General features: G+C 34.1%; 1 protein-coding gene across 3 annotated transcripts in view; it reads left to right on the top strand.

Annotated features, from left to right (window-relative positions):
• Positions 1-20,066, top strand: part of LOC105338447 (renin receptor) — a 58,558-nt gene extending 38,492 nt beyond the window's left edge. For all 3 annotated transcript variants that reach the window (XM_034473121.2, XM_034473122.2, XM_034473120.2), the window contains 2 exons: positions 16,605-16,718; positions 16,850-20,066. In XM_034473121.2, the coding sequence (XP_034329012.2) occupies positions 16,605-16,718; positions 16,850-17,041 (306 nt within the window). In that variant the 3' untranslated portion in view covers positions 17,042-20,066. The remainder of the gene's footprint in view (positions 1-16,604; positions 16,719-16,849) is intronic.
• The last annotated feature ends 6,074 nt before the right edge of the window (positions 20,067-26,140 follow it).

Here is a 26,140-nt window from a genome sequence, read left to right as displayed (position 1 = left end):
ACTTGAAAATAATTGATAAAGAACTATATATATATATATATGATATTAGTCAAATTTGGCCCCCATAATTTGCTATTTTTAATATGATTCAGGTACATTAATTTGTTGTGTTATTTTATAAAAGAATTGACCTAAAATATGTTTTTCATCTATTTATTTGATTTATATGCACTCACTGGCAGTATATGACGTCAGAAGTGATGCTATTTTTATAATTCAATCAAAATCAGTCAAAAATGGTCATTTTTCTTATCTTTTTTCGAATGGGAAATATAGAGCAACTCTTTGAACAGGAACGAACTTTTTGTCACTTATAAGTATTGGAGAGATACATCTTTGGTGAAAATATTTTGTTTGTTCAAGCAGTCGCTCAATGTTTCCTTAAAGAAAAACTGTTTCAAATCAAGACGTTTTATGCTAAAAATGAGAAAGAGGCGGGAAAAGGTTAACTTTATTGTAACGTGAGCCGAACTAGAAATCTAAAATTAGCCCAAAAACTTTCCCCAATTCTAAATATAGCGACACATACAAAAGACACCAGTCAAAACAATTAACGCTTACACATTTAATATATTACATACAGTCGCACCTGTTTTAAGCGGCCACCTGTGGGACAATGCCAAATTGGCCGCTAAAGACAGGTGGCCTCTTATTCCAGGTTTCAAATTAATGGGGAAAAAACATCGAGTATTTTCATTTTGGCTGATTTATTAATAGCATCTGTAATGGCGGCGTACACAGAGATGGTGAATGCACAGCTCGGATTGCTAAATAAAGAGTTTATATTAATTTTAAATGGCCGTTTTAATTCCATTTATCTATCAAGGGATTAAGAACAAAACATTTTCTGCTAAATACGCCCAAATGATAATTTTCAAGGGATTAAATGCGGTAAACAAACAGAAGTAGCGTTTCCGTACAAAGGCTACTTACTGAACTACGATAGCCGATGTTTTACCTTTTAAAAAAAGTATCAAAATTACATTCTTATATATATTAAGAACCCGTTTTTTAGCTCACCGAGACGAAGTCAGGGGGAGCTTATGCTATACCCTCGGCGTCGGCGTCGGCGTCCGGACCTGGTTAAAGTTTTTGTGGCAGGTCCTGTATCTAAGCTATTACTTGTCCTATCTTCACCAAACTTGCATGGATGATGCATCTGGACCTACTTATGGACTTGAAAGACTTGGATGCTGAATCTGAGTCCTAAATTTCAGATGCTGGAGGAGGTTAAGGTTGTTGGACCAGGTTAAAGTTTTTGTTGCAGGTGCCCTTTGATTATAATATCTAAGTTACTGCAGGTCCGTACTTCACCAAACTTGCATTGATGGTGTGTCTTATGATACTGATGCACCAGACAGGCTTGGGTGCTGAATCTGAGCTATAGGTTACAGATGCTGAAGGAGGTTAAGGTTTTTAGAGCTGGTTAAAGTTTTTGTTGCAGGTGCCCTCTGATGATTATATCTTAGTTACTACTTGTCCTAACTTCACCAGACTTCCATGGATGGTGCGTCTTATGATACTGATACACCAGACAGGCTTGAATGCTGAATCTGAGCCATAGGTTTCGGATGCTGGAGGAGGTTAAGGTTTTTAGAGCTGGTTAAAGTTTTTGAAACAGGTGCCCTCTGATGATTATATCTTAGTTATTACTTGTCCTAACTACACCAGACTTCCATGGATGGTGCGTCTTATGATACTGATGCACCTGACGGGCTTGAATGCTGAGTCTGAGTCATAGGTTTCAGATGCTGGATATGGTTAAGTTTTTTGGAACAGGTCACATGTTTAATAGTACTATTTAAAACTTGCATAGTTGATTAAACTGTAATATGAATGAATCACAGAGGAAGCTTCAGATGCAAAGCTTGATCTCCATTATCAAGGATGCTAAAAAATATATCTTAGTTATTACAATTCCTAACTTCACCAAACTTGAATGGATGGTGTGTCTTATGATACAGATGCACCTGACAGGCATGGATGTTGAATCTGAGCCATAGGTTGCGGATGCTGGAGCAGGTTAAGGTTTTAATTGCTAGTGCCCTCTGATGATGATATCTCAGTTTTTACTGGTCTGAACTTCACCAAACTTGCATGGAGATGCGTCTTATGTATACTGATGCACCTGAATGGCTTGAATGCTGAATCTGAGCCATAGGTTTCAGATGCTGGATGAGGTTTAGTTTTTTTGGAACAGGTCACATGTTTTATAGATGATAGCTTGCATAGTTGATTTAACTATATTATAAATGAAATGCAGAGGTTGCTTCAGATGCAGAGCCTGATCTCCATTATCAAGGATGCCAAAGAAATCTCCTTCCCTGCTCAAACCTGCTCGATAGATAGATGTGTTTGTTAATATGTGATATAACATGATTCCTATGATATAGTATTGTATAGTATGAAACAATATTGTTTAAAATGATACAATACAATATCATATGTAATATTATAAAAAGTTATATGATACGATATAATATTGTATCAATTTTTTATATATTTTATGTTATGATATTGTAACATGATATCGTTATGTATAGTATTGTATATTATGATACAATATTGTATAATATTATATTGTATAATTAATTTATTATTTTATCACATGATACTATTACATAAAATATTGCAAAATATAATATTGTATCCTATGATATATGTATATTCTATAATATTGTTTCATACGATATTGTATTATATGATATTAGTTTCTATAATATAGAATTATATCACATGAAATTGTATAATATGATACTGTTATATTATATAATATCGTATCATACGATATTGTATAATATGACATTGGTTTATAATATGATATATTATCACATCACATGAAATTGTATTGTATGATATTGTTAAATATATTATTGTATCTTATGATACAATATGTATTATATAATGTCGTATTATATATTTTACTTTATCACATAATATTGTATCATTTGATATGATACAGTTTTGTATCAAATTATATTGTATCATATGATACAATATTATATTATGTTTCAAAAATGATTCAGTATCATTCAATATCATACTATATTATACAATATAATATCATATGTTTCAATTTTATGATGTATTATGTAATATGATATTGTAATATAATACTATATTGTTTTATATATTATGATATTGTATTATGTGATCAAACACAATAACGTATATTAACACAATACAATGTCATATCATACGTTACAATATCATATCTCATCATTGTTTATTATGATATTTTATTGTATTATATGATATATGTTGTAAATATGATAGTATGCAATATTTAATTTTATATTATTGTATTGATTAACATATGAACATATGATTATCATACAATTTTTTAACAGATGATATACGATATTATGTCAAAACAGAATCCATGAATATCCAAGATCATAAAGTATGATTTTCATTTGATATGATAAAGGTGGTCTCATAAAGGTGAAGTCTCATAAGGGTGATGTCTCGTCTCGGTGAGCTTTGTAATCTGTGATTACCTATGTTTTTTATCTCAAAGAAATTTTCTAGGAAAAAAAGTACATATTAAGCTGTTCCGCGCAAGACTGGCCATATACAATGGCTTTGTAATGAAGTATATAAGTACGTGTCGATATATAAACAACACAAAACAGGTGTTATGATAATCAATTATCACATTAAATCTCAGCAGACTTCAAATAACACACTCAATTATTTGTCATTAACTCATTATCAGCTTTCGAATTTTGGCTTCTTTCGATACGGGGTCACATGTCAGATTCAAAAGTCATGTGACAAAACAGACAAAATGGCCGTTGAAAACAGGCATGTTGAAGCCACGGGACCTAAAAACAGTGGCCGCTGGCTGCGTTAGACAGGTGGCCGCTTAAATCAGTTAAAATAAAGTGTAAAACTAAACGGGCGGAATTAAAACTGGCCGCTCATGGCGAGTGGCCGCTGATTAAAGGTGGCCGTAACAGCAGGTGCGACTGTATATATCAAAACACACAAACGATAAACAAATACAGAATCAATTACTGTAAATTCCTAATTAAATTCGAGGAACTAATATCAACGTAATATCGCGAGGAGCATCCTTCGCGGATTTTAAAATCTCGCCATGATTTTCTGAGAGTTGAAAACTATGAGAAATAAGGAGAAAAGTTCCACGTTCGCAATTTTAAATTTTAGCGATTTGACACAAACTAGCGGGGTCGCGGAATTAAGTACTCGCGTAATATAAGGAATTTACAGTAATCTTAACAAAGTTTCACAGATACTCAGCTGATTGAATGGCGACAGGATGGTGCAGTTTTACGGGTTGGTACGCTCACACGACAAATCACAGTTCACAGGAAGATCACAGTTAACAGGCGGATCACAGTTCACAGAAAGTAAAAGACGGTCCAACAGTCACAGTTATACAGTACAGCTCACGAGTATCCCGACACCCACCGTGTAAAAAACACGGTGGAAAACGGTCTGTGTCGCACCGTGCACACGGTGTGACACAGTGTATGTGTATTGGAAAATTCAAGAAAAAGCACCGTGTCGCACCGTGGCCGCCCGTGTAACTCCGTGGCCACTGTGTTACTCAGTGGATATCGTTACCTGAGACGTTGATAGAAATAGCGTATGTTTAGAAATAAAGAAATTATGGCTAAACAAGGGTTGAAACATATATATCCTTTTCATATTTAGAAAAGAAAAGAATGTCGACTTAAGTTGCACGGACCCAGAAAATTATCGAGGCTGTCAACGTGAAGTTAATTTTTTGTGATCTGAAAACTTGACGTAAATGGGTACCTTTTAATTCATTTGTTCTCAAATAAATTGAAATAAATTCACCAAAGATATTTAATAATCAATTAATATATAATCAAAATTCAAATCAATTTAATTCATCTTGTTTTTTTTTTCTTAACACACGTGATGTTGTAACTGACGATCCTATTAAAATGTCGGGAGCTTAAACGTCTTATTTCTGTTATCTGTAAACAATTTCTGATTTATTGATAAATTTACAGCCTTACTTTAAACCTATTAAAAATGAGAAATGAAAACATTTCAGATCATGTTTTTCTAAAAACATGTGCTGTTGATGTGCTGTAGTAAAAAACAACCCCATATTACCGGTGACTGGAATAATTTGGACTTCAGCTATTTATGTAGCAATAAATCAACAAAAAATCACTTTTATATTATAGATTATAGATAAATACATGTACAAACTCTTGTTAAATTATTTTCAAACATTGTACATGTATTAAAAATATACCCGCATTTCATAAAATAATTTTCAACTTTATTTCCGTATAGCTCGTAATGGCCTCGTGATTTCACATGAAAAAAACACTCGTGCGATGTACGGAAGCTGATCAGATACACAGCACTGTCTTTCATCTTGGGTTCTATACACAACAGTTGTTATTGTCTGTCTTGTTAGGTGTCATTGGAATTTACAACTAACTGTGTGTATATTTGGACGTCTGAACAGGTGTACTCGAGGTGCCGTTATTCACACCTTTCCGCGAACACCTGTTTGGTAACTCATCACAACCCGTCGTGGTCTGAATATATCTTACTTCTTCTTTGTTAGTTCAATGATTTTTCCTAATCTCTAACAAACAAAAAAATTGTCTGTAGATATGTACACAAACAACTACACGTAGGACTATCGGCGCGTGGATCCGGGGAACAATTCAGCAACTCTATAAATACGGGAATTTCACAAAGTATTAACTTGCGATAAGAAATTATTTACCGGGTACACATACATATATGTACAAAAAACCCTGATTGATTAAAAAGATGAATGAGATAATACCGGTAACTTTTTGCAAGCATTTAGAATAAACACAACTTTATTGATGTGAAATAGCGTCGAAATTTTAACGAAAAATCTTATTACATCGTGAACTTTACAAACTTTTAGTCATTGTGTTGAAATCGTTATTAAAACCATGGATCTAAAATAAATGAATTAAATTGATACAAATAGAACTCTTATAATTCTAAAATGATTGCACAGAGAGAGAGAGAGAGAGAGAGAGAGAGAGATTTTACATCGTAATATTCCAACCCTCATGCATGCCATGCGCGGATCTAGAGGGGGGGTCGGGGGGGTCCCGACCCCCCCTGGAAAATGAAAATTTATTAAATTTACATAGTAAAATTATCGCGAAAATATGCCTCGGACCCCCCCTGGCAAACACAATTATCCTTCGGACCCCCCCTGGAAAAATTTTCTGGATCCGCGCATGCATGCAGTATAAGAATGAAGAAACTAAACATTTCAAACACTGAATACTTCATTGTTAAACATTTTTCTATTTTGCGGACTTAAAAAAACAATAGAACGACATTTTTTTCCATATCATGGAAGGAGCACGTGGTGTATCTCGCGGGCTGATTTGATTGACAGGGATAGCACGTGGACCCTGACTGCATATATTCTATCGCAATTTTAGGGAAAAGGGTTCAATATAATGGAAACTATAAATCTAACTTATTACACTGAATTACAAGTAAAATGTACTTAAATTAAACTCATACTGGTACTCTCTCTCTCTCTCTCTAGCTCTCTCTCTCTCTCTCTCTCTTATATGACGATCAATAAACAATCAAACAGTAATTATTGCAATACTGAGTAGTTTCTTGGAACACAAATAATTTCTAAACTCAAGTTGCTATAAAGATGAAATAAAAAATTACCGATCCACGGATTCTTAGCGCTATGAATATGTACCGTGCGGTACTACATGGACAAGTACATCACACATATGTATAAAAGAAAGAAAATTTGAAAATATATTAGATATAAAGCTGTATAATTATACAATTTAGAGAAAGTACATTTGTTTTCAACAACCCGTTCGATTTGTTATCGTTGAATAGAGTATAAGTGAGAAAAGATCACAGTTATGGTTATATGCACTACTGAAACTGCCAAACTACAGTAACTACGATTACTACTACGTTTAAAAACGGACTGAAACAAAAACTTATGGAACCGTTTATTTGAATTTTAAAAAGGAAAAGAAAGTGTTAGTGTTTTAATTGATCAAACCTTTATGTGGGCGATATCGATTTTTGATATTAACAAAAATCAACCGTGTCAATCGCATACGTCTGAAAATTGCGTGCATAAAAATTGTATTTATTTCTATTTCTTTGTCTTTTTCTTTGATTCTCTTACGTACATCAATAAATATTTTGTTCTTTATAAGTTTTATTCCTAAAACCTCCTTTTTTCACAGGTAAATACGGCGTGTTACACCGTGTTATTGTCCGTGTTGCATCGCGTTGCACCGTGTCGCACCGTGTTTTTTCTCGTTCTGTGGCCGTAACAGAGAACAATAGATCAAAGGTACCGACACTTCCACGCTCAGCGTGGACTTTCAAACACGGTGGTCGGTGTTTTTGTCGGGATACTCGTGAGCTGTACTGTATGTAGATCCCGCACAGCATTGCCGAGTTACTTAGGATTCCTCAATGTTTTTCCTCACTGATCCCTGGCGTCTCTCTAACTTTTCAGAAGACACTACACATCCTGTCGCGCGCTATGATTATCATAACATTATGATGTCATATTTTTAAATTGTGGACACTAAAATCAAAATGAAAATTATGAGAAAACATCAAATGTATATTTGTACAAAATTTAATAAAACAAAGAATTACAGTAAAATGACAATGTTCATTTTAGGGGGCCATTTTAGGCTCAAACCATATATACAAATGTAGTCCTTTGATGTGATGTTTTCAGGAGCACTGTTTCTGAAGGAAATTTATTTATAAATATTTTAAAGGGTACCCGCAGTGCCGGTCAATTTTTGATATTATGGAGATCTATGTGTAAAAACATTATTGTGAAAATTTTACTGCAATAAGTAGTTTTCGAGATATTTGGGGAAAACCCGATTTCACACCTGAACGATTTTTTAATCAAGACGATTTGGCGCGAGATGTATGAGGGTTGTTTGGAATTTTTAGGACAAAGTGATTTACAGCAAAATTACTGTGTACTTTGTAGGATGGCGTATGTTTAATTAAATGACAACCAATTGAAAATAAGTATGCAAAAAATCATAGGAATTTAATTTTTTTTAAAAGATACAGCGATTTTTGCTTTGCATGAATTAGATTTACGGAGCACCATTTCATATATCCGCGACGTCAGTTGACATCAAACAACTAAAAGTCAATTATGTTACTATTTTCCAAAGTAAAAGCCTATCAGTTCCACACTCATTTGAAGTTATTTGACCCATTTATGAAATGCTTGTTCATACCATTATTTGTTAAGTTTTGTATAATGTCTTTTGTGGCATATCGTAGATCATTTAGGTCCAAAAGTCTCTGTCCACGCAGTTTCGACTTTAGATAAGGAAAAAAAGCGAAATCCATAAGTGCAAGATCCGGGCTGTATGGGGGTTGGGGTGCTGCAAGAGGTCAAAATATCAGTTCTCCCATTTTTAGCTCATCTGAGCTGAAAGCTCAAGTGAGCTTTTCAAATCAAAATTTGTCCGTTGTCTGTCGTTGTTGGCGTCCAGGCTGCGTCGTCGTTGTAAACTTTTCACATTTTCATCTTCTTCTCCAGAACCACTGGGCAGATTTCAACCAAACTTGGCACAAAGAATCACTGGGTGAAGGTGATTCAAGTTTGTTTAAATGAAGGGCCACACCTTTTTTAAAGGGGAGATAATTTAAAATTGGTGGTATTTTTCAAAAATCTTCTTCTCAAAAAGTACAGGAAAGCCCAAATTTGAGTGGAAGCATTGTCAGGTAGTGTAGATTCAAGTTTGTTCAAATCATGGTCCCCGGGGGTAGGGTGGGGTTACAATGGGGAATGGATTTTTACATAGGAATATATAGAGAAAATCTTTAAAAATCTTCTTATCAAAAACTATTAGGCTGGGAAAGCTCAAATTTGAGTGGTAGCATCCTCAGATAATATAGATTTAAGTTTGTTAAAATCATGGTCCCAGGGGGTAGGGTGAGGCTACAGTGTGGGGGGGGGGGGTTATTACATAGGAATATATGAATCAAATTTTTTAAAATCTTTTTTAAAATTATTTAGCCAGAAAAACTTAAACTTGTGTGGAGGCATCCTCAGGTAGTGTAAATTCAAGTTTACTAAATCATACTCCCTGGGGGTAGGAGGGGGCCGCAATGGGGAGATGAATTTTTACTTAAGAATATATAGAGAATTTCATTAAAAATATCCAGGGAAGGTTTTCAGTCCAAAAAGCAGTAAATTGTGTGAAAGCACAGGTTGTGCAAATTAAAGTTTGATGAAACCATGATTCCCTAGAGAAAAGTGGGGCCACAAAATGGGGTGGGGCGGTGCGGGGGGGGGGGGGGGGGGGGTTATGTTAATTTGATCAGAGTAAAGGCAATTTTTGCTCAGGTGAGCAATGTGGCCCCTGGGCCTCTTGTTAAACCTTTGTTCTGTAAAAATAGCAGAATCTAAGAACATTTCGGTCTATATCGGAGATTTTCCTGCTTGCACACAAAATTAAATGAAGGCTCGGTGCTCCAAGATGTCCAGTGACGTCAAGGTTTTTTAGTCATTTTTCAAGTGTTTTTCGTCCAAATTGGCGATAAAACGGTCAGAAATTCTTCAATTTAATTGAAATTTTTACAAAATGACCTTCATAAGCTATTGTGATATCATAAAAAATATCGTTCATTTTTATGCCCTTAAACGTTACTTTTCTTAATAAGGAAAAATGTGTACAAAATACAAAAAATTAAAAAACTGACTAGCTCGGTAAAGCATATTTTGTCAAAATAATTAAGCTGTATATTTTTTATGGTGCATTAAAAAAAACAAATTTTTACATATATCTTTGAAAATACGTCAAGCTTAAATCTGATAAGTTTTGCTGTTATCATGCGAAGAGTCCGTTCACTATCTAACTTGTCCTCGAACTCTTTTAATAACCCTCGTACTGTGATGTCACGGGGGCCGCTATACGAGAAACAAGATTGTTATACCCCTGTAAAACAGTTACTAATATATAACTCTATACAAAAAAAAGTCCAGCATTTTGACTGTTGGACTGGAACTGTTGGATTGGAACTGTTAAAATCGACTGTTAAAAAAGACTGTTGACCGGTGACGTCACATTCCGCCAAATAGTGTTATTGATTAGAAGGGGTATAACAAAACAGTTGTTGACTGGGGTCGAGGGCAACAGTTGATCTGTCGGACCGGCTCGCAAACTGTTGCCCGCGGCCTTCGGCCTTGGGCAACAGTTTGCGAGCCGGTCCGACAGATCAACTGTTGCCCTCGACCCCAGTCAACAACTGTATAATATCATGTGAAAACAGTTTGTTTTCGTGCATTGTTTTATCAATATATGAATATTTTTTTCTTTTGTTTTATTTCCTTATCTACTCTGGATAACTAAATATACTGTTGTTTGATTTTAAACCCGTATTTTATTGAACAAAAATGCAGAATTGGGGAAATTGTTTGCTTTATGAATTTAGTCAAATGTGTAACACATTTTGGATATAAATGCACAGCATATGTAGCAGAATGACAATCAATTAAAGCACTATTGTTATAAGAAACATATTTTGTTAATATTGCCATTCTTTTGGATGATTTTTCCATGACATTATTAATTATATTGATAAAACATATTTTGTAAAAGGTAACATGGGGTCTATTCCTCGTATAAGGCATAAAATTGCAACCAATTATTCACTTATATTTCAGACCAACAACAATCAATATAGTATGCATATTTTAACAAACAAAAACGGGATTATAAACGGATCAAGGCGAAAGTCCAAGATGGCTGCATGATGAAGCATGTCTCGTATTCTTTAGAAATACAATAATGGAATTTCATTTTACACTAACTAACATCCTTTGTCAAAATGTTAAGTTTATTCAGATTTCATAATGATTCGTTGTCAGTATGACAATTTAAGCTATATGGAGTAAAAAAGTTTAATTGCTGACCATAGCGCTCGAAAGAAAGTTGCACTTTATTAAATAAGATAATAAGACCAACATAATTACTTTTGAAACTAGGTTAGATTTAAAAAAAAAAAACAAGTTTAAATTGCTGAATTATAAATTTTGTCATTATTTTAGTGATTTTAGTATTTTAGTAACAACAAAGGCATTTATTTTTAACATTAGTTACTTTTTGATAGTCTCATGCATGATTATTTAACCACTGATTGACGGATTATATACACATGTATTAGCTTATGAATGCTTGACCTCATGACGTCACTTCCGCTGAAGCCTCGTTTTTGCCTAATTCTATATAATTTTCTTCTTGATTAGATTTTTCAAAGCAGGTAAAAATAGCCATTTTGAAGCGGCGTAACTCCGTTATTTTTGCATTGATTTCAAAACATTTTTTGCATTAGATTATGGTAAATAAATTCTATGAAATTAGTTTCACATCGGCTGGGCTGCAGGTACCCTTTAAATATAGTAAGATTTTAAATGATACAAACAATTTAGATATTTTTTTGTAGTCGTATGTATTCCTACGCCAGATTTCGATTACAGTGGTAGCATTTGGAATAAAGGACAGAATATCCAATCTAAAGATAGAACCAGTACTGGCATAGACTAGATTTTATTATCATTCGTTTGTCAAAAATTGCTTTGATACACTTTTCCTGAATTGTTTCGATTACTGAAACATAATACATCATACAGTTTGATGGCGTTAATTCTATCTTTGAATATTACACATCGTGATTTGTATGGGGATTTTCGTCTTTATATAATTCTTGTAAAAAAAAAAAATGGCAAGAAATCATAATACGGTAGAAAAAAATGTGTGTAAATATACAAATTGAGCTCAAAACCTACTTGCCATGCAAAATAACATATCGTTGATATCTTCCTCTCCTCTTGTCAATAAATAGCCCCACACACATAGAGGAATCCCCAATATGACTTAAATAACTTTAAAGAACATCTATGTTTAGATTTCATAGTGCGTAACACTGTTGAGGTATTCAAGAATTACTGAAAGGTATTTTATATTTTCATTTCTCAAGAACAAAAAAGTGAAACACATATGACATGGCTTTTGAGTATGTTTTAGAAATGCCCAAATATCATTCACACCGTCTTTACAGTCAAATGTCTTAAAAACAATAACTATATATCCATGCACTTGTTTATTATGCCCCCTTCGAAGAAGGGAGGGCATATTGCTTTGCTGGTGGACCGACCGACCGACAGACAGCTTCCGTTCATTTTCTTCGCAAATGATGAACATATTGAAATGAAATTTGGTATATAGGTTTATCATGATAATATCCAGGTCAAGTTCGATTTTGGGTACGAATGAGCAATTTTCCACAAAGTTATGGCCCTTGGACGTAGAAAAATTCTAGTTATTTTTAGTTTCCGCTCATTTTCTTCGCAGAGGATGAACATATTGAAATGAAATTTGGTATATAGCTTTATCATGATAATATCTAGGTCAAGTTCGATATTGGGTGCGCTCGAGCAATTTTCGACAGAGTTATGGCCCTTGGACGTAGAAAAAATTCCAGTTATTTGCAGTTTCCGCTCATTTTCTTCGCAGAGGGTGCACATATTGATATGAATTTGGTATATAGGTTTATCATGATAATATCCAGGTCAAGTTCGATTTTGGGTATGAATGAGCAATTTTCCACAAAGTTATGGCCCTTGGACGTAGAAAAATTCTAGTTATTTTTAGTTTCCGCTCATTTTCTTCGCAGAGGATGAACATATTGAAATGAAATTTGGTATATAGCTTTATCATGATAATATCTAGGTCAAGTTCGATATTGGGTGCGCTCGAGCAATTTTCGACAGAGTTATGGCCCTTGGACGTAGAAAAATTCCAGTTATTTGCAGTTTCCGCTCATTTTCTTCGCAGAGGGTGCACATATTGATATGAATTTGGTATACAGATTTATCATGATAATATCTAGATTTTGGGTTAGATAGAGCAATTATCAACAGAGTTATGGCCCTTGGACTTAGAAAAATTCTAGTTTACATTCATTTTCTTTGTGGATGTTTCCAAGGGAGGGGGGGCATAAGTGTTTCACAAACATCTCTTGTTATTGCATATATACTGTACATAATTATATCTCAGACAAAGTTTTTTTATGGCATCAAGCTAATTAGGCCCGGCAGCCTTCTAGCAATCGTCTGGATTGGCAATCGTCCAAAATTCATGTTCTGCACTGCCTTTTAAATGCGCATAAGAAATAAGTTCCTTAAAGTATTTAACATATTACAATATTTTTATTCCATTTGTTCAACTAAATTGTGTACAGAAAAACCAACTTTGCCTCCTTGCTTATTGACAACTCATTGCATAAGTCAAGAAATGGCGGATTAATACAGTAATTAAAGTATAAAAATTCACTAATTTAAAGATTATTTTAGTTTATCGCTTACATTTTAATTGGAGACCGTGCCCGATAACAATAAATTTGATATGTAAATTTATTTGTTATTGGGCACGGTCTCCAAAATAAATGTAAGCAATAAATGTATCTAGTGATTTTGTTGCAATAAATAAACACAATAATGCAGTAGGTTTGGTCGAGCATTTTAGATAGCACGTGTTGTGGATTTGTTTGTAAACAACCATACCATAGGTAATCTTGTTTCAAACGGAAATTGAAATAAATAAAAGTGTTTTATTATTATAATTAGGGACACACTGTTAATGTATTTAAATTATGAACAAGTGAAAATTGTTCAAAGACTTTTTAAAGCAGAAAGAAAATAATTTATTTTTGAACTTTATTTCTTCGATTTTTCTAACCATGATGAGTTATTGTATTATAAACGCATCACTGCCTATTTTATAAGGAAATATACTTATTTTTGTTTCTAAAGCAGCACAAAACATAATTCATTTACTTTTTTATTCTAATATTATTTGATATAAATGACTATTAGTACAGAAAGTCATTTATTGATATCATTCTATATAAAAGAAAATGTCAGCTCGACGCCTTTGTGGCTGTTCCGGCCTTTGATTTTGATTTTGATTTATTTGGGGGGGGGGGGGGGGGGGTCAGAAGAATCATCTTGTCTGTCTGTCTTCCTGTACAATCGTGTCCAGTCCATATCTTTCCTTTGGAGAAACATTGGAAGTTCTTACTTCACAAAAAAATTCTTATGACTTGAGAGTGTGTCATGATTCTGACTTCAGGTCATTTGTGCAAGTTCAAGGTCACAGGAAGGAAAAGTGCAATTAATTCGGGTCTAAATTTTTCTTATGGAGAAACATTTGAAATTCTTACTTCACACAAAGATTGCTTATGACCTGAGGGACGTGTGTCATTATTTTGACCCAAGCTCATTTGGGCAAGTCAAAGTCACTGGAAGGAAAAGGGCAAAATTTTAGTCCGAACCATATCTTATGAAGAAACATTAGAAGTCCTCACTTCAAACAAAAAATGCTAATGACTAAAGGTGTGTCATTATTTGGACCGAATGTCATTTTAGCAAGTTCAAGGTCTCTGGAAGGAAAAGGGCAAAATTTGTGTCCAATCTATATCTTTCTTAGGGAGAAACATTGGAAGTTCTTACTTCACACAAATATTGTTTAAGACCTGAGAGTGTGTCATGATTTTGACCCAAGGTCTTTTTAACAAGTTCAAGATCATTGAAAGAAAAAATGCATTATTCATGTCTAGGCCATATCTTGTAATGGAAAATGATCAGATGCTAAGATTTGACACAAAGATTGCTTGTGACCTGTAAATTTGCATTGTCCTTCAGCTTTGGTCATTTGTGCAAGTTCAAGGTCACTATAAGAAAAACAATGCATCCACTACTTTCCAATAAAGAAATACTTGAGTTATTATATTGTATGGGGGGGGGTATCATTTGTGAGCTTGCTCACAATATCTCTAGTTTCTAATGATGTCAAAATACATCAAGAATTATGTTGTACCTGATGTTCCCTAGGGTCGCTCCCACCCCCACTTCCTCCAGAATTTACAGTACCAACCAGACCCAAACTTACACCAGGGCAGACCCCAACTAAACCCTGGGTTTACTTTCTTGGTTTACTTGGGGTCTGCTTTTTAAAAATTTGCATCCACTCAGGATTTACTTTGGGTCCACTCAGGGTTTTCTTTAGGTTTACCTGGGGTTTGCTATTGGGTCCATTTTATGCACTGAAGTGTTAAGAAGACCTGTCTTTTATCTTACCATCTTACGGCATGTAAGCCCCTAACCTTGTATATTCCAAATACACTGTCTGTCTGATAATGTATGATCTGCTTTCAGGTGTCCATGTCTGTCTACTCCGGTGTCCACTCTGCATTTACTGTGGGTTTACTCTGGGTTAAATCTGGGTCTGCTGTAGCAAACCTGGAGTTAACCCTGAGCAGACCTCAAAAGTAAACCCAGGGTTTAGTTGGGGTCTACTTCGATTAGATTGGGTCTGATCAGTACTGTGTTTTCTAATAAGTCAAATATCTAAAAACGATTATGTGTATTAGTTTTTCCTTAATATGTATGTTTCTGCTGATCATGTCAGAATGCGCATTAAAAATTATGTTGTACATGTTTTCTTGGGCTATTTCCTACCCACCTTATCTTATAATTAGTGGAATATCTTGAAAAAAATTGAGATATTCATAATGATTGAAAAGTGGCTTTTTATAAACAGACATATGTTTCTTGTAATACATTATAGTAAGTGATTGCTGTTGCTGCATAATTTTTTGATGTAGAACATAATTCTTTTTATGGAGTCAATACATGTACATGTTTACAGATAATTGATAAGAACTTGTACGATGCTACAATGAATACAAGCTATTGCCAAATCATGGAAGATCCAATGAAATACTGCTGCATTGCAAAAGAAAAAATCAAAGTACTAATTATAAAATCTGGGCTCATTTGATGTGCATTGAAAACATGTTCATGAAATGGCTGATTATAAATGACTAAATACTGGTACACATATTGAGTCATTTTTAATGAATTAAATGAGTTTTTAAGTGTATTAATACATATTTATATTGATATCGTGAATATAAATGTATTATGGAAGCTTCTGGGACAGATACCCCAACTAGAATTAACTGCTGTATATGCTCTTAAAAGAATTACTACAACAATTTGTACTCTCAATTACTTCAAGTCTTGATAACGGATATCTAATCTTAGAATGACCTACTAGGCTTCCTAAGTGTAAACAATGTATTCCAATGCTCAGCAACTTTACATTGGGAACTTGAAATATTTAAATGCTACAAAGAATAAGATTACCATTTCATGTTTAAATATAACAGATGTAAACTTACACTGACCAACTGACATGCTATGCATTCTATATTCTCTTTTAAGTTGGAACTATATTTTTTGTGTAAAGAATGATTTCAACGGTTGTTCAGTAAACATCTAGTACCATGCACCATACCATGCTTATGCAATGAGCCCGGCTAACAAGTGACCCAATCTAAAAATAAGGGAATATAGAAAATCAATTTTTTTGTTTAGCAGTTTAACATAATCATATTTTGATGTGCCTTTATTTGTTAAATATGCCCTGTACTAGTATTAGAAGTTTTAAACTGTTGTACAACATAGCTGAATGGATGATATTCATTTTCAGATGACGGATGACTTCAGGAAGTTATATAAGGACAATGTAGTTGTGGAAGTGCTGACTGTGAACCCAGGCCTTGGAATATATGTGAGGAAAACCAGAAGTCTGATGGCAGTTGATGTAAGTACAGTAGTTTAAATTAGGGTAATTGTTTATGGGAGATTTAATCAGAAAATGGGGTACAGAGTATAAGAGCTACTAAAAGGTCATCTATGTTGAGTTTCAATTCAGTTCAGTTTCTCTGTTTTCAGGACTCTAATGTTAACATTAACCTCTCTAAGGACTATGATGAGAACTACCCAGCCATTTTTAACATCATTCTGTGGTTGATGATCGTGATGTTTGTAGTTATATTTGGTGTATCTTATGGAATGTGGAACATTGACCCTGGTCGGGACAGCATCATCTACAGAATGACAACAACTCGCCTGAAGAAGGATTAGTCACTTTCTGATCCAGTCGAGTCACTTTCTGTCTGTAGAGTTTATAGATGTGATCTACTATTGGCTAATTCTTTAAAAACAAATGTACCCTTATAAGTGAAGATTTTGATTGGATAGTTTATATGATGTTCATTTTAATTTTTGAGAGTTGAGATTGGGTACTTATAAATATACACTTATCAATTTATTCTGTTTGGCTATTGGTATCCTGGTATACTTTAGTTTCCTATAATCAAACAAGAGGAGGGAGTTATTGCATATGCCAAGTACCTTATGTGACCCAATTGGTGTTATAATGGTAAAAAAAGAATGGAAATTTTTTGAGAAATTATGGAAAAAATACAAACTGTGTCTGCTGAAAAATAAATTATAGAAAATTTTCTTCAGGAAGTTTGGGGAAGTGAGTGTATCTGATCTCAACCCTCTTGATTAAACAATAGTACTGTACATAAAATTTCACTGCATCTTGTTACTTTGATGATTGATAGAATAGTTCTGCTCTAGTCCAGTTTACATGTTGAAATATATCATTGTATACATGCAGCATTGTGATATAATAACGTATTAAGTATTCAGTTACAATTTGTTTAGAGCATTTTGGAAATTGTAGTCATAGCAGATTCATTCCACTTAAAAGCATTCCTTAAAGAACCATGCACAGAGGCAAATTAACTGTTGGAAAATCAACTCTGAAACAAGGCTGCAGTGTTTACTGTTAGTACATTCAGATATATGGTCTATGCCTGAGGTTTTAAAGAGAATTTTGTGACAAATGAGGACTATGTACTTGAATCTGTAACCACAAGTTATTTACTAAACTCTTCAAATGTCTGAGACTGAAACATGTCTATACTATATGCTAATTCTGTGGAAGAGATTTCAGCTAATCAGATGGCTGTAAACCCTGGCCTTTTCATCTAAAGGCTTTTGGTTTAAACAATATCCTAAAGGCTTCTTACCTTAAAAAACATCTAATTATGAAGGGCACAGAAGAGGCTTTTGAAGAGTCTGGCACAGTTAGAGTTATATGTGGGTAATTCAAGATTTGATTACGCACACAGTTTTATGATTTTGATATTTCAAAAGTATTTGTGTATAGGTATGCCATTGGCCTAAATTTATTGTTGTTTTCTTTCTGTTGAATGTATTTGTTCTTAATTTTTCCTCTTCATATAAAAAAAAAATATTTTTTTTTTAAAAAAGCACACATTAATGCATTAAACAGACAGTACGGCACATCTTATTAAAAAACTGACTTGTAAAAAAATTTCTGATCAGGTTCGGAATTTTTGTACTACTCATACATTTTTTTATGTATAAACTTTTAGAAAATTTCAAATTTCTCTATGAAATAAATCTAATTATTTCATTAATAATAACGTATAACCCATAAATGAATACATAGCAATGTGTTGCTGGGTTCAGCCTTCTATACTACATGTATTATGCATGCATATATATTTACTATATACACAAAACACATGCAGGGTTCGCGAAGATTCTCCTGGGCAGGTTTGTTAATAAAAATATGTCTTTTCTACTTACCCCAAGTAATAATTGTTCAAAGTGTTTAAAATAACAGAATTATTATTTGTAAGCATGTATTTTGTGTGTTTATCATAAGAGTTGCTACATTTACCTAAATTCATTTTCTTAGTGAAGCCCCTTGAAGGGTTATTTGACATTTGTTTATTTTGAAATAAATTATCAATGTAATGATGTGTTCTGTTTAGAGTCCCTTTTACCTTGTATTCCATGATGACTGTAGTCGGGCGAAGATCTTGTAGTTTTCAGCATGTGTCAACTACTGTCAATCAAATTCCAAATGATACAAATACAATAGAAGATTCTTCCTGTTTGTACGACCCTTAAATTTCTCGAAGCACATAATTACATTAATTAGGTTGGTGAAAGGGATCTCTCTGTACTTCAACTGTCACAATCAATGTTATTTCTTATTTCTTAACAATACAATGAGTAAATCTGAAGGTAAACACAAATGTGTTTTCAGCTGTATTGTCTCTTTAAATAAACCTTTTAACAATTTCAAACCATTTTTTATAACATCATTCATTCTGATCAATAAATTAATAACTGTCAAAGACCTAATTTTTAATTTTATATAGAATTAAGAAAACATGGGTCTGATCTACTGTAGTATTCAAAATTCAGACTAATATACTATGAAGCTAACACAATTTTCTTAAGGCAAAGTGGGTTTATAAATGTTGTTGTAAATAAAACATACTACATGTATATTACTAAAGACCCCTATACAAAAATATTATAATGTTGTCTCAAACTGTATGGAGTATAAAAAGCAATAATACATGTTCTATAAAATATCTTTGAAATTTAGGAATATTCTCGCAAACCTTACTCAACAGACCATCCCAGCTTGCAGATAGAGACTGGCAGGGGTCTGATATTGATGAAAAATCATGTACGGTACTTTTTTTTCAAAAGGATTATTTGTGTCTCAAAAAACTTTTATTATACCCCCACAAACAAAGTTGAAGGGGTGCATTAAAATCACCCTGTCAGTCTCTCTGTAGACACAGTTTTGTCCCCAATACAAACTTTTTAACTGCTGCATGGAATAGTGTTTTACATACATGTATGTTATACATCATATGACGATGTGCACCTGCAATTTTTAATAAATGGGGAACCTTACATCACACCCCATGATTTGACATATCTATGTGAAACTAATGATTGAATGAAAAAATTGTGTGTTAAACTGTGTCATTTCCAATTATGAATTGAATTATGTTGAATAATCCTCAATATTAGTTAATAGATGCAATTTTTTTTATAACGACAGCAGTGTAGAATAGTATATAGTAATTGGGGAAGTGTATGTGTATTTTGGTATTAGAAATATTGAAAATAAGTGTTATTTGTTGATTCAATCCTCATTTATAGAATTCCTTTTACATGTACATTGTAAATATATCTATCTATCTATATATACATACACAAGAAAGTGTAAACGGAGGAAATAAAATTCATACACACTAGATGTTGACTGTTTTGTTGTTTGATAAATTCATCTTTCATTGTCATGATACTGTCAGTGTTTTAGCTCATTTGAGCTGAATGCTCAAATAAGATTTTTAGCAATATCTAATGCTATAGTATCCTCAACTGATATAAAGTTGTATTGGTGGTCAAAATCTTGACCATTAAATATATAATTTTTATCATTAACAAACTACCTAGCCATCAAATAATGATACAATTATGTATGAAATAGTACCGCTTTAAAGGATCTATTGCAAATAACAATTGAACTGACATATAGGCACGTCCTCTAGATGACGGTACACGCGGAAACCTGGCTGGTCAAAACGCTCCTTCACACAACTCATCACAAGATCCAAAGCTTCATAGTACATCTGTCTATATAGTTCTTTCTCGGATCTTGCAAACTCTGGAGGAGCGTTCCCGGTTTCAAATCGCTTTGGCATCTTCCTGCGTCGAGGGAGTCTTGGTTTACTGACGTCCAAATCATATAGTTTGTTGTTTAGTGATTCCCAGAATGTGTCAAAAGAGTCTTCGTTACGCATTTCTCTGAGAGTTGTCAAGGAGAGCTCTGTAATATGTTGACCTTCTGCAGCTGAGAGGTCCTTCTTCTGCAGGGTTCGGCTGAGATTGTCTGTGTGGCGTAGAATTTCGTATCCAAGGGACACGCCAAAGAGGAAGTCAAAACTTTGCATCTGGGTCTTAACACCGATAATTCGAGAACGAATTTCAGAATCCTTAGTGCATTCATAGCATGTCTCCCACAGGGACTGAAGGACGGAGTAGTTTTCTAAAACACTGTTCAGGCTGAGAGCTCTCACGGTCCACCGAGTTGGGCAAAGCACACGGAATCCTGGCGTGTCTGGTGCCATATCGCGCTTTAGCTGTTCCAGGATAGTGTCCCTCCTAGGTGAATACTTAACGAGTTTGGACATTTCAAACACAGTATCCAAAGAATCAAGCATCACTTTCGATCTTTTCACAGTATCACCAACAGCAAGGTTAAGTGCATGTCCATAGCAGTGTGGCCCGAGGTTCTTGTTTGGTGATGTTTGCTGCCACGCCTTTCTTTGCCCCGGGGATGTTGCTGGCTCCATCGTAACACTGGCCACGGCACTTGCTCAAGGAAATGTTCATCCTCACTAACGTATTCAGAATCACACTGGTCAATGTAGCAGCGTCGATTGACGGCACCATACCCAGTCCAATGAATTTCTCTTGAACATTCAAGTCACTGTCAACATGACGAATCACAATCACAACTTGTTCACGGTTCGATTGGTCTGTCGTCTCGTCTACCATAATCGAGAAAAGCCATCTTCCCTGATGTGAGCAGCTACGTCTCGCAGAATCTTTAAGGCCATCGCTTGCAGCATCTCATTCTGAATATTTGTTGATGTATATTTCTCTTTTTTCTTCTCCAGCCACGCAAGAATTGACTAATCTGATTCTCCATGAAGCGTCAGAAGCTGGATGAAGTTGCTCTGGTTATCGTCATGGCCACGGATTGGTAGTCCCTGTCTAGCAAGAAATCTAATGTTGCGTAGGATGGTCAACATTTGCTGTCTGTTGTGGGTTTTCTCCTCTGAGTGGGCGGATGAGAGAACTTCACCGATGTCCTTGGTTTCTCTAGGAAGTTTCAACTTTCTTTCCACGGCCTCTTTGTGACAGTCGGAGTCTTGATGTTTCCGGAACTTTGAGGTAGCATCTTTCCAGTTGCAGAATCCAGTTGACAGAAAACTGCCGTCGATTTTGGAATTCGATATTTTCCCTTCCTTTGCTGCAGCCATGCAAGTGAAACAAAAAGCCAGATCGTTTGCCATAAATAAAGAGAACTTATTATTAAGCTATTGAATGAAAAATGAAAATGTTTTGCTTAATATTGCGTCAAGCGCTATCGGTTTTGTAAATAAAATATGTTGTGTAATATTTCAAAAAAATTATCGATTACAAGATTGTTATAACTGAAATTGATGATTGTCAATGCAATGTGTGAGATACACAAAAAGTGCCTTAATTGGTCCGTATCTATACCTGTACATATGTCTACAAAAAAGTACCTTGGTCCATACCTACACCTGTACATATGTCTACAAAAAAGTTACCTCGTTATAATGTAACCATGGGTAGGATTTGAACCACGAAGGGTTAAAAGAACGTAGTTCTGGATTTTTCTTGCCGAATGAACGCTTAGGAAATTTAAAATGGACAGGTTGATTAATGCATGTTAATCCCTCCATTTTTGAAATTAGAATGCAGAATTTGAAATTACATGTTATTGACAATTATAATTAATTGTTGAAAATAAAGGGAAGTTATCTATTTTTAGTACTATGTACTAATTCAAATGCTCATACATTGTAATTTTCTCCGATAATTGTTTAATTACTTTCATCTTGCAATCATCAAAGCTGGAGAACATCGATATTTCTTTAATGCTGAACCTATCTAATTAATGCCCTGTTAATTGTCAACACGCGCCTGGAACAGGTAACTGTACCCCGGTTTTGCTTGTGTAAACAATAGAGTTCACACTTCGCCGCTCCATTGAACACGGATCGCCGTTATGATCGCCGCTCCAATAAACACAGAACGCCGTTACGGAATTTTATTTCAATTTTTTTTTTACAAAATTATTGGGGCGGCGAGCACCGCCCCTGCCGCCCCTGTTCCGACGCCCTTGTCCCTAGAGATGGATTTCCCAGAAAAAAGAAACTTTTGAAAATCAAAATTTTTTGTTATTTTTTATCGTACGTATTTCAAACAAAAAATTGTACTTTGAACCTATCATATTGTTCTTAAACTATTATATTAATTGAAAAGAATCTGAGGGAATAAGCCGTTGCAAATGCCCACGACCTTCTCATACCTCTAATAAGAAGTAATAATCGTACGAGTTAACTGGGCATTTAAACGGTGGACAGTATTGTCCAAAAAGGCGTAACTGTGCTTAAATTTTATAGCATTTACATATACTTTAAATTGGCAAATTTGAAATGACAATCACGTACTCATTTAAAGAGTTTAAATACAACATGTTGATTACTTTCTAAAAATATTTTATTTACATATTTACCTCAGTCATCATATACAACCCCTAACGCAGCGGAGTCGACAAAGAGTATGGGGGAGTTGATTCCACCATTTGTAGTAATCGTTTTTTTCTGCATCGGAAACATGAGGAATTTAGGTAACACCTTTTGTAGGTATTTAAAACAAGTTTTCCACACAAAAAATGAGTGGCGTCGGAATCAAATTGAAAGTGGAGGGGGGGGGGGGGGGGGCTAGACTTGTACAAAATATTGACTTTTGAAATGTATAAATTTACAAAAAAAAGTTAGCGCCCTCCCCCTCCCCCCGGTTCCGACGCCTATGATATATACCACATGGAAGACAGCGGTAGACAAACCACTAACGTACATGTATAACAAGGGGACTTGTTATTCGTCACTGGTCATACTTTGTGTTAGTCATTGGTCCGAGTGGTCTATGTGTCTTCTGGTACAACTACTATGCTTTTTCTTTCACAACACAACGCGCATCTGTAATGTGATTTTCCTGCCGATACAATTGGAAGTGAAATACATACCTAGTTAATCGTTGAATTTTCATTAGGCGCACACTGTACGTTTGACTTAAGCTTTTGAGCACAACTACATGCTTTTGTCCAGTGTATGTCCCTGTTGTGTTAAGGACGTTGGATCCTGCGATCAAAAGTCTCTAAATTTTTTACTAAAGTATTTTTTTAATATCTACACACATATCTAAACCAAAATTCAAAACAAAATTGTGGGGTCTATATGCTCCTTTCGGTGCTACAGTGTATTTAATATGACCTTTCTGCACTGAAAGTGCAAATTGCACATAAATCGCTTTTCCCTCTATAATTTTTTATCGAAATGAACCATGGTAATAAATACAAATTCACATTATTTAGAATTAATAAAATTAAAATTATCATAATAAAAAAGTTTGCAATTTCTTCACCTTATTGATATTTTGACCTTTTTGCACTGAAAAAAATACTATTTTCATTCATCAAGGATTCAACAAACAATTAAATAATTTAAAAGTCTCAAACTTTTTCTCAAATTATGACAGACTTGTCAAAAAAACTTAAATATTTAGAAAATAAAACCAAAAGTATGGGTCTATAATGTAAATTTTGAGATATGGCATGAAATAAGCTAATTTTAGGGGGAAATTGGAGTTGGTTTTCTTTACTTTTATGAAATATCACTTATACATGCCAATATATGTCGATAGAAATATTGAAATATTGTTGAAATATGTTTTTTTAAAACAATACGAAGATATCATAATGCATAAACTATCTGAAAATTTGGTCTGCACGGAAAATAAGAAAGCTAAAATTACGGTACTCTAAAACAACTGAGTTATGAAAAATGTTCATTTTCTTCTTAAAAACCTTCCGCCACAAAATATAGTCCCTTACTACACTCTCTAAATATGGAAAATTTTCTTCACTATTTTATATTCAATAGAGTTTATTTGGCATTGTAAAAAAGGAATTTACAAGTAGATTCATATATGACATATAATTTCCAGACTAGAGGGGACATAAAATGGCTACCCAAAATCAGAGGATCGAACCTCTTTAACAAGACACTCAAAGATTCAGAGATGGGAAGTTCTTTAAAAAATGATACGATGACCCACTCTATAAAAAAATATAATTTGAACATCCGATTTCTATATCATTTTGTTGCCAAATTAGCATATGACTATTTTGTTGTCTTAATAACAATTAAATGTGAAGTTACTTTCTGTGGGTTATGGCAGCACTGAATGTATATGATTACATATGTTTAATAAATGTAACAAAAGTGAAATTTGTTAGGAAAAAAAATGTTAGTTTTTTTTAATGGACCTATGTGGTTTTTTGCCTCGGCTTATTCCCCCAGATTCTTTAACGAGACTTACCTGTAACTTGAAGTATGACTGTAATTCTACGAATCACTGGAAAGGAATGGAGGAATCACATGAGATAGCGCTAGCTAATCAAGCCTCAGTGTTTAAAAATTTCAATTTAATAGCCGAAGAAATAAAAAGTGAAATTAAATCATAAGGGTAGGGAAATAAAATATCGGGTTGGGCATGTGATTCCTCCATTCCTTTCCAGTGATTCGTAGAATTACAATCAAACTTTAACTTACAGGTAAGTCTCGTTTAATTTCCAATTCTACTTCATCACTGTCAAGGTCATTCCAGAACCACATGATAATTTAAAGCTCTGAGGTTATTAAATGATCATTCCACTATAATGATAAACCCTGCTCAAATTCTGATATCTTAAAAGCAGAGAAAACTGAATACACTTATTCCGTTGATAATTCAAAAGTTACAGTCCATTATAAGTTCAATTGATAATTCAAAGGTTACACCACACATGTATTTAACACTCTAAAGTTCTATGCTACTACACGCAGTAAACTATCTAACACTTTTACATCAAACTTCTCACATGTTTTTACAGTCTCTTTGTTATAAAATTTCGCAAATGTTTTTGCATTTGACCAATCAACTTGGAACAGAATATCGTCAATAGGACATCCCATGGCGGCCGCAACGGATGAGGAGGCAGCCCTCGTACTGTGCGCCGAATACATACTCGTGTCGACGCCACTCTGTTGTAGAATGGTTCTTATCCATTGCACAATAGTGTCAGATGACACTGCCGCATGCGGTTTTTAATAACTAATTATCAACTGGTCAGAATTCCTGAGATCAGCCGTCTCCTTAAATGTACTGTCTTAAATGCGCAGTAATACTTAAATTTCTATCTTCTTGATAGTTGGAAAATGACACTGATGGTAAACAAGATTAGCTTTTTAAAAAAGCTTACCGTTTATAGAGCAAACTCTTAACATCGATAAGATATCAAAGACAATTTAATTATTTTTTTATATAAATGTCGCCTTCTTCATCATGCAATAGCGTGCCGAACTTTTTTTTTTTTATAAATATGTGCCTTTTAAGCGTGCGTGCTTAAAAATTGTTTGTTGATAATTGTTTACAGCGTGTTATTTATTTGAAATCGACTGTAGTAGG

The sequence above is a fragment of the Magallana gigas genome, chromosome 8 (assembly GCF_963853765.1).
Source record: "Magallana gigas chromosome 8, xbMagGiga1.1, whole genome shotgun sequence".
NCBI classification, from domain to species: Eukaryota; Metazoa; Mollusca; class Bivalvia; order Ostreida; family Ostreidae; genus Magallana; species Magallana gigas.
The sequence above is the reverse complement of the archived record's forward strand: the minus strand, read 5'-3'. Positions and strand labels throughout refer to the sequence as shown.